The 9361-nt window shown below is 62.3% G+C and overlaps 1 protein-coding gene and 1 long non-coding RNA gene across 4 annotated transcripts in view; one reads left to right on the top strand and one right to left on the bottom strand.

The window, feature by feature from the left end:
* Window positions 1-2038: 2038 nt before the first annotated feature.
* MYO1F (myosin IF) overlaps window positions 2039-9361 on the bottom strand; it is a 14863-nt gene continuing 7540 nt past the window's right edge. The window contains exons 9-28 of one of the 3 annotated variants that reach the window (XM_015651953.3): window positions 9177-9309; window positions 8638-8834; window positions 8468-8548; window positions 8190-8276; window positions 7953-8039; window positions 7436-7603; window positions 7271-7356; window positions 6683-6764; window positions 6473-6579; window positions 6156-6254; window positions 5492-5636; window positions 5281-5395; window positions 4552-4721; window positions 4272-4417; window positions 3854-4000; window positions 3626-3774; window positions 3294-3377; window positions 3003-3204; window positions 2476-2642; window positions 2039-2399 (exon numbers count right to left, since the gene is read on the bottom strand). In XM_015651953.3, the coding sequence (XP_015507439.1) occupies window positions 2323-2399; window positions 2476-2642; window positions 3003-3204; window positions 3294-3377; window positions 3626-3774; window positions 3854-4000; window positions 4272-4417; window positions 4552-4721; window positions 5281-5395; window positions 5492-5636; window positions 6156-6254; window positions 6473-6579; window positions 6683-6764; window positions 7271-7356; window positions 7436-7603; window positions 7953-8039; window positions 8190-8276; window positions 8468-8548; window positions 8638-8834; window positions 9177-9309 (2529 nt within the window). In that variant the 3' untranslated portion in view covers window positions 2039-2322. The other 2 variants (XM_015651954.3, XM_015651952.3) reach the window with 2 other exon arrangements.
* On the top strand, window positions 6013-8694 carry LOC107215624. Its single transcript, XR_001525194.2, has 4 exons — window positions 6013-6232; window positions 6669-6789; window positions 7971-8063; window positions 8205-8694. It is a non-coding gene; the product is annotated as an uncharacterized LOC107215624 (long non-coding RNA).

The following is a 9361-nucleotide window of genomic DNA, read 5'->3' as shown; positions in this document are numbered from 1 at the left end:
GGTCTCGAAACATCTCGGAGAGGGAAAGGCATTAGTGCGTCCTGAAGCTTTTGGAGCATCCCAGGGCCCTTGGAGCATCCTGAGGTCTTGGATCATGTCAGGGGCTCAGAACATTCCAGGGGCTCAGAGCATCCTGAAGGCCTTGGAGCGTCCCAGGGCTTTTGGAGCAACCTGGGACTTTGGAGCATCCAGGGAGTCTGCCGAGTACCCCAGGGGCTTTGGGACATTCCAGGGACAGGGATCGTGAGGCTTTTGGAGCTTTTGGGGGGCTTTGGAGCATCTTGGAATCCTCAAAGCATCCTGGGGCTTTGCAGTGTCCAGGGGGCTTCAGAGCAAACTGAGACACTCAGACCCTGAGCCCTGTGGGAAGTCCTGGACCCCTCGGAGCATCCCAGGGCCCCCTGAGCACCTCAAGCTCCTGGGAACACCCCAAGCTTCTGAGAACACCCCAAGCTCCTGAGAACACCCCAAACTCCTGGGAACACCCCAAGCTCCCAGGAACACCCTCCAGCTCATGTGCCCTGAGGAGCAGCCCAGGCCCCTTGGACCCCCCAGCATCCTCACAGCAACAGAAGCTCCTGAGAGACCCCCAAACCTCTGGGAGCCCCTGGAGCTGTTTGGAGCGTCCAGAGCCCTCTGGAGCACCCCAGGGAATGCCAGAGCCGGCCCAGCTCCCACCTCCCTGCAGGGCTGAGCGGGAGCACCCCACTGACAGCACCCACTGCTGGGGGGGTGCCCCCATTCCCAGCCCCCAGGAAGGGCTGGAAGGTGCAGGAAGGAGTTCCCTAAATCCCCAGAATTTCCAAAGCCACTGTCTTTCATTAAGATAAAATCAGACATCCCCATCTTGCACTCTGCAGTGCAAGGACTCCTAAAAAGCTGTGATTTACAGGAAAAAAATCACTCCAAGGACTGCAGGGGCTGAAAAACCCCATCATGAGGGGAGGGAACCACAATTTCCAGCGTGGAGCCGTGAGAAACTTGCAATTCCATGGGGAACTTCCCATCCCAGTGGGGTTCTGACCTCTGTTAATCCCACCCTGGAGGACACACGGTCCCCAGAGCACGGCTGGACCCCCAAATCTGGGGTGGGGAGATCTGTGTGACATGGGAACAGCTCCAGTGAGGGCCTGGGAGGGAGGGAGGGAGAGAGAGGAGGGCTGGGATGTGAGGATCTGTGGGATCAGGGAGGAGGAAGAGGAGGAAGAGGAGGAAGAGGAGGAAGAGGAGGGAGAGGAGGGAGAGGAGGGCTGGCTGTGAGGATCTGTGGGATCAGGGAGGAGGAAGAGGAGGAAGAGGAGGAAGAGGAGGGAGAGGAGGGAGAGGAGGGAGAGGAGGGAGAGGAGGGAGAGGAGGGAGAGGAGGAAGAGGAGGGCTGGCTGTGAGGATCTCTGCGGGATCAGGGAGGAAGAAGAGGAAGAAGAGGAAGAAGAGGAGGAAGAGGAGGAAGAGGAGGGCTGGCTGTGAGGATCTCTGCGGGATCAGGCTGTCGTCACTTCCTCTGGCACAGGGCCTGCGGGGGAAGGCGGCCGTGGGCCGGACATTTTGGCCCTATGCATCCCTCTCCCGGCTGGAAACCTCCTGGAGCGGCCCCGGCTGGGTCTCAGCCCCCAGCCAACACCCCCAGCTGCGGCTTTGGGATGTCCCTGGGGCCGAGGATCGCGGTTTCCACCCCAGGCATCGCTCCTGGCCCCTCACGGCCGAGCCCCCCTGCCCCCGGCAGCGGCGGGCCGGGAAGAGCTGCGCCAGCTCCGAGGGCTTTGGCTGGGACATCCCTGCAGTTTCTGCTGGCAGAAACCGGGCCAGGGGACCGCTCCTGCTGTGCCGAGCCATCCAGAGCCACAGCGGAAGGTGGAGATACCGGAGCTGGGTCCTGCGAGAGCCGGTTTGTGTATTATCGAGCATTTCCCGGATGGTTCACTGTGGGAGAGCGCGGGGGCTCCCTCTGGGCTGGGCCTGCCCACATCGCGGCTTCGTCACAGCCACAGTGGGAGCTGTGGGGGGAAATACAGCCCCTAAACTCAACAGCTGAGTCGGGTTTGCCGAGTCTGGTTATTTACTGTAATTATTAACAACGATTCTACTCATCCCGCGGAGCAGTTTCAGTCCCAGGGTACGAACAAGCAGCCCGTCCTTGCTGCAGGGTGTCCCCGGCTGAGGGGGCTGCGGGGCCCAGCGCCAGGCCCGGCCCGGGGGGCTCCTGAGGAATCGCTCACTCTGTGCCAGCATCGCTGCAAAAACTTCACGGAGCAGCCCCTGGCACCTCGGGCACAGCCTGTGCAGGTGGTGTGGGAGGATGGTGACCTCCTCCTCTCCTCCGGCTCAGATCTTCTGCACGTAATTCCCAGGAAAAAGCCCTTCCTTGCCGTGCAGCCGGCCTTTCCACCAGCCAGAGGCGTCTGGGAAGGGGAGGAAAAGTCAGCTGTGGTGTCAGCACGGCAGGGAGAGGAGCTGGGCAGGGCAGGAGCCTGGTACCTTCCATCAGGATGTCAAGGACGTCCCCCACGTTGAAGCTGAGCTCGTCCACGTCCTGCCCGATGTACTGGTAGAGCGCCCGGCACCGCGGCCCCTCCGCCTTGGGCTGGGGCTTGGGGCGCCGGGCCGGGGGCGGCCGCTGGCTCACGCTGCGCCGGCGCTGCATCCTGAGGGACGGGAGGGATGGGGTCCACACCCGCAGGGCAGGAGAACCTGGCATGTGCTGCTCCCTCCTGCCCACCCTCAGGTGTTCTGTGCCTGCAGGTGGGTGAACTGGGGGAACTGGGGCAGGATGAGCTGCCCATCCCGCTGTCCCACACCCATGGGGTGCTCTGTGCCTGCAGGTGGATGCTCCCAGTGCAGGGACTGGGGGAACTGGGATGCAGAAGAGCCTGGGAGATGTGTCCTGCCAGCAAAGCCAGATTGCCCCACTCTGGTGCCCTCCTCAGAGGGGAAAGCATCTCCCAGCGCTGGTGGCAGCGGGAGAGGAGGATGGGGCAGGGAGAGGGACGTGGGACAGGACCTACCCGGCCACCCCCTGGTCAGGCACGTTGAGGAAATCCATGTTGTGCTCAGATGGGGGCCGTGCCTTGGGCTGGTGGCCGGCGGGGCGGGCGGGAAGAGCCGCGGCCGGGGGGCCCCGTGTCTGCTTCTGGGGCATCTTGTAGGTGTCTCTCTGGGCCCAGGCATCGCCGCGGGGCATCTGGGGCCCCCCGTTCCTGCAGGCTCCTGGAACATCCCGTCCCAGGAGGGTGCATTACGGGGGGGCCATGCAGCCTGCACCCCCGGGTGTCCCCACCCTGGTACCCCCTCCTCACCTCTGGGTGCCGGTGGGGCACTTCGGGAAGGTGCCGGATGCCTGCCACCACCTCTGCCCTGCGCTGCCCCCTTCCTTGTGGGCTCTGGGGGGACACAAGCCCCCCGTTAGGTGACAGACTTCAGAGCCAGCTGGAGGGGCTGTCCCCCCATTTGTACCCTGTTCCCCTGTGTTACCCCATCACCAGAGCAGAAATGGATCCTTCCCGAGGCAGACACAAACCCCACGGGGTACACCCAACTCGCCCCAATGCTCCCAGGCCTTCAGCTGTGCCCTGTGACCCCAGCGCTCCTGTGTCCCCCCTCTGCCACCCCCCAGTGCCCTGGCACTCACTGGCATTCCTGGGGAGCCCATCCCCGATGCTGACCGTAAGGGTTTTGCCTCCAGCTTTGAGGGCGGCCACGTCGCCCTGTCCCCTGATGAAGGTGACGCTGCGGGTGCCACCGCCGCCCCAGCCCTCCTTCTTCACCCGAAACTGTAGTCTGGGGGTGAAAGAAGCCATGAGGCTGCGGTGACAGGACCCTGTCCTGCTCTGTCACCTCTCCTGGCCTCTATCCTTACGTGTCCTTGAAGGAGAGGGGCAGCTTGGAGCGAGTGAGCTCCTCGAAGCGTTTGCACAGGAGGCTGATCAGCTCCGTCTTGAAGATGGACTCCAAGAAATTGTCGGCATCATTCTCGTGGAGGATGAAGAAGTCATCCTGCCTGGTGCTGGGGGAACAACCAGGGGTGTCAGCCCCACCAAGGCTGGTGTCAGCTGGGCTGGGGGGGATTTGGGGACCCCGCTGGGCTTGGGCCAAGGAATTGTGGAGGGCGATTTAGCTGGAAAACTCCCTGGTTTCTGCAAAGCACCCGTGGGGAGCATCCTCCTCAGGGCTGGATGCCATGGATGAGAGGGACTGGGAAGCACTGGGGCATGGAGAGGCTGCTGGGGGTGAGGGGGGAAGCCCAGCCATGGGGACCCCCCTGGTAAGGGACACACCTCAGCGAGACGCCGCTCACCGCCTGCAGCTCCACCTTCTTCTTGAGCACCTCCTTGATCTGCCCCTTCTCAGGCCCCTTCTTCACCTTCTCCCGCCCGATCAGGTAGAAGTACTTGGGGGTGAGGATGAAATCCCGCTTGATGGGCTGGGAAAGGGCAGGAGAAGGGGGTGAGGGGGTTTTGCTGGGGGGAACAAGCCCCACACACACATGTCCCACTCGAGGGAAGGCACCAGGAGCTGCAGCCTGGCCAGTCCCCAGCCCCAGGTGTGTCCTTGTACCTTGAACCTCCGGTCGTATTTGGTGATGGAGTCGGCGAAGTCGACGCGCTCCCGCTTGGCCAGGAACTGGCGCAGCTCCGGCCGCTCCTCCATGCCCAGGTAATCGCCCACAAAATTCCTGTTGATGCTGTTCCTCCGCCGCTCTTTGAAGTTGTAGAGGATGCTGGCAGCTGGGAGGGGCCCAGGGAGGTGCAGGTTGGATGTGGCTCTGTGGTGGTGGCTCAGAGCCCCCCCAGACATGGCAGCAAAAGTGGGGATTGTTTCATGCCATGGGAGGGATCCCAGCTGCTTGAGCTTGGCTGGCTTTGAAACCCAATAATTGCCTTCAAAAAATCTCATGCTGTGGCAGGGAGGGATGGACCCAGCTGTTTTTGGGGTTTTCCTCTTTGATTTTTCCTGCGTGCTTGGGAGGGTTGGAAAACCCATGATGGGGTCAGGCAGGGACCAGTGGCTTGTCCCATCCTGCCAACACTTGACTCCCAGCTACTCCCCTCCACCCTTGTGCAGGTGGTGAAATGCAGAGTGAGACAGCACAAGGATCCCAGGGCTGAAATAGGAGCAGGAAATCTGTGCTCTCCTCTCAGAGTGAGAAAAGACTCCCAACAACTCATGGGCTGGTTCCTCCATCACCATTAGTGATTAGGAGGCAGGCTGCTGCTCTGACAGCCAGGCTGTCCCAGTGAAAGGCACCCTAAAAGGGCTGCTGGGGTGGCACTGTGCCAGCCTTACCCTCCTCTCTCATCTGCTCGTATTTGCGGATGGCGACGTGCCGGCGCCAGGCCTTCTGGATCACCCGGGCAAAGCTGTCAAACTTCCTCTCCCGCATCTCCTCCAGCAGGAAGAGCTGGGAGGGACAGGCAGAGCTGAGCCAGGACACCCCAAATGCTCCCCAGTGGTGCCCAGCCACGGGCAGTGCCCCCCAGGGGTGAGGGTCACCCACCGACTCGGGGTTCTTGACGAACACCTTGCTCCGGCCCATCTGGTACTGCTCCGGGTCCATGTTGACCGAGCGCAGGAGGTGCTGCACCCCTTGGCGCTCGTCCCCGCGCCACGACGGCCACGTCTCGGGGGTGAGGATGGCGTAGCTGTGAGGAGAGATCAGGGTCACAGAATCCCACAAGAGATTGGCTTGGAAGGGACCTCAAAGCCCATTCAGTGCCACCCCTGCCATGGCAGGGACACCTTCCACCATCCCAGGCTGCTCCAAGCCCCGTCCAGCCTGGCCTTGGGCACTGCCAGGGATCCAGGGGCAGCCCCAGCTGCTCTGGGCACCCTGTGCCAGGGCCTGCCCACCCTCCCAGCCAACAATTCCTTCCCAATATCCCATCCAGCCCTGCCCTCTGGCACTGGGAGCCATTCCCTGTGTCCTGTCCCTCCAGGCCTTGTCCCCAGTCCCTCTCCAGCTCTTCTGGAGCCCCTTTAGGCCCTGCAAGGGGCTCGGAGCTCTCCCTGGAGCCTTCTCTTCTCCAGGTGAGCACCCCCAGCTCTCTCCAGCTGTGAAGCTGTGCCAGAGCCTCCCCACCCTGCCAGGGAGGAATCTCCTGGCGAGGTGCTGTGTCTCACTGTACTGTGGGATCTGCCAGCCCCATGCCGTGGCCGCTCACCGTTGCAGGAACTTGTGGAAGAGGCGGCGGTAGGCGAACCCTGCCCGGCGCACCCGGATGTTCTCCTTCAGCCCCAGGTACTCGACCTGGTGCTTCACCCTGTGCAGCAGGAGGGACAGTGTGGGGTGACAGGTTGGGAGGGACCTAAAGGTGCACCTAAATAGGACAATGTGTCCCCACACACTCCCTGTGCTTCCCTGGCTTTGTGGACAGCTCGGAGGGACCGGCCCAGGGCTGCAGTTTTTGGAGGAAAGCCGGTCCTGGCCACATCTCCATGGCCAGGTCCTGTTCCCTGGGCTCTGTGGGCTCCCTGTTACCTGCTTTCTTCCCAGTCCCGGGGTTTCTTGGTCTCGTTGGGTTTGATGCAGCGGATGTAGTGTGGGGTGCACTTCATGAGCGTGTTCACCAGGTCGTTGGCCTGTTTCTGGTGCAAGGATCGACCTCTGTAGCATCAAAGGGGGTGGTGGGAGCACTGCCCCTGCCACCGCCCCACTGCCAGCTGCTTCTCTGCAGCCCACGGGACACACCTTGATTTTGGAGCCCGCAGTGGTTGGTCGTCCCTTTTTGTCAGAATCAAGTTTCTCTGGGAAAAGCATCCGGATGAAACCGCTGGAAGGGAGGTGACAGTCCCCAGGTGAGAGCTGCCAGGCTCCCCAGGCTCAGCACGGCCTGGGCTCCAGCTCCAGCTCTGCCTTCTGCTGCTGGGAAATCTTCTCCTGTGGAGCTGAGTCCCTCCTCCCTGACCACCCCCAGGAGCAAGGGCAGGGGCAGGGACAGGGACAGGGACAGGGACAGGGACAGGGGCAGGGGCAGGAGCAGGAACAGGAACAGGAGCAGGAGCAGGAACAGGAGCAGGAGCAGGAGCAGGAGCCAGGAGCAGGAGCAGGAGCAGGAGCAGAGACAGGAGCAGGAGCAGGAGCAGAGCTGGTGGATGATCCCTCTCTGCCCAGCCCTGCTACCCTGGGATGCCCACGGTGCCCAAGGGCAGGACTGAGCACCCCAAGCTGTGATGCCCACAAAGGCAGGACCAGCCTTTAAGATCTGGATGCTGAGGACTCTGCCCTTTTCCCCAGCCCTTTTGGGGTGCCCCAGGTGCCCAGCACCGTCAGACTCACTATTCACTGCTCTGCATGAGCTCGATCAGGTCGGTGAACAGCACGTCCCGGTTGCGCTCACAGAAGCCGTTCACATCGTAGGACACCTGGGGACAGGAGGGGACCTCAGCTGCAGTGGGTGGGGCTGTGGGGTGCAGGGTGTGGGGTTTGGGGTGCCCTACCCACCTTGCCAGCGTAGTGGTGGATGACAAAGCCTGAGCTCCAGCTGTTGAAATGCTCGTGGGTGCCCACGGCCGCCTGCAGCTTCTGCAGCAGGGTCTGGTCGGCGCCCTCGCCCGTGGCGTGCATGGTGGCACACACGTCATCCAGGACACTCATGATCCCAGGGGGGTTCTGGGACAGGGAAAGGGAAGCCATGGGTGGGGCAGGGCCCAATCCTGCACCTGCTCACAGCTGCTCCATGCTGAGCCACAGCTCGGAGCTGGTGCCCTCCCACGGGTGCTGGCAGTGCCCAAGGCCAGGCTGGACAGGGCTTGGAGCAGCCTGGGATAGTGGAAAATGTCCCTGCCCATGGCAGGGAGTGGGACAAGATGATCTTTAAGGTTCCTGCTAACCCAACCAGTCTGGGATTCTCTGCTTCTCAGCAGGACCAGCTTTTGCCACCGCAACAACCCAACCAGCCCCTGTCCCTGGGTGCCTCTGCTCCCCAAAAAGCCTCCCCAGCAGAGGGGAGCCCACTCACCAGCTTGTTCTCTATCAGGTCACACACCACCTTGTTGTTGAAGTACTGGATCTGTGTCCACTTGATCCCCTCCTGCACATATTCCTCCTGGGGAAGCACAGGGAGAGCTGGGTGAGCCCCGAGCCCCCGAGATGTGCTGCAGGCCCCCTGCTCCAGCTGTGGTGCTGGGGAGGAGGAGGGGCTGCAGGAATTGGGGTGCTGGCACAGCCCCACAGCCCCCAGCCCAGCCCCCCGTACCTGCTCTGCCTTCAGGGTTAGCTCGATGAAGATCTGCTGCAGCTTCTCGTTCACAAAGTTAATGCAGAATTGCTCAAAGCCGTTTTTCTGCATGAAAGATGGAAAATGGTGCCGAGTTGTCTTCTGCTCCTCTGGCTCATGGAGGGGGACCCCAGCCAGCAGTGCTTGGGTGCTACTCCAGGGACCCTTCTCGGGGCCAGCTGATCCAGGTGCTGTCCTTGCTGTGGGAGCAGGGCAGGACATCCCCAGCTGGGTTCCTACAGCACAGCCACACTCACCTGGAATATCTCGAAGCCGTAGATGTCCAGCACCCCGACGCTGTACTCCTCGTACGGCTTCTGCATGGCCCGGTTGATGGACTGTGGGGACAGGGGGGACACGCTGGGTGCAGGGTGGTGGCATTGGCACCTGCAGCAGGGGGTGACCGTTCCCTCTCAGCCCCACACACCTCCACAAGGAAGTCGAAGACGCGGGCGTAGAGCCCCTTGGCCAGGGCGTCTCGGGTGTAGGCCGCCTGCTCCACGTTGAGGGTGACGGTGATGGACTCGGAGCGGCCGCCCCACTTGCTGTCCATTTTCCTGCTGGTGACCTTCTCCTTGAGGCGCTCCTGGTCGACCCCCAGCAGGTAGGCAGGGAAGGCCAGGGCTGGGCAAGAGGGGCTGGTCAGGGCCGTGCCCTCCCCACCCGGCTCCAGCCATGGTCGAAACCTCAGCTCCATCCAAATGTGAAGGACAGTGGTGGGACAATGCCAGGGGACATGGGATGGGTCCTTCCTCTCCCAAAGTGACACCTGGCATCTGTTCCCTGGCTAATCAAGCTCTGGCTGAGCCGCTTGCTGCCTCAGTTTCCCCATGTCTAACCTGGAGAAGTTGCTGGTGCTTCCTCCCTCCCTTGCCAGGGGATTTGTGACACGACCAGTTTGCCACTCATTCCTGAGCATCCCTACAACCTCCCCCACCTGTCCCCTGGAGCCACTTGGCTACTCACAGTCGGTGTTCTCCACCTGGGCGTAGTTGCCCTGCTCCCGGAAGCTGATGTTGCCCAGGTGCAGGATCCCTGCCACGATCTGCAGCACCAGCTGCTGGTCCTCCCCGCAGATGCCGATGACCTGCATGGCGTTCTGGGGGTGCACGGCCCCCGTGAGCCCCCGCCCGGCCCCAGAGCTTCTGGGG

Source organism: Parus major, chromosome 28 (genome assembly GCF_001522545.3).
Source record: "Parus major isolate Abel chromosome 28, Parus_major1.1, whole genome shotgun sequence".
Lineage (NCBI taxonomy): Eukaryota > Metazoa > Chordata > Aves > Passeriformes > Paridae > Parus > Parus major.
Note: the sequence above shows the minus strand (reverse complement) of the source record. Positions and strands in the feature narration are given on the sequence as shown.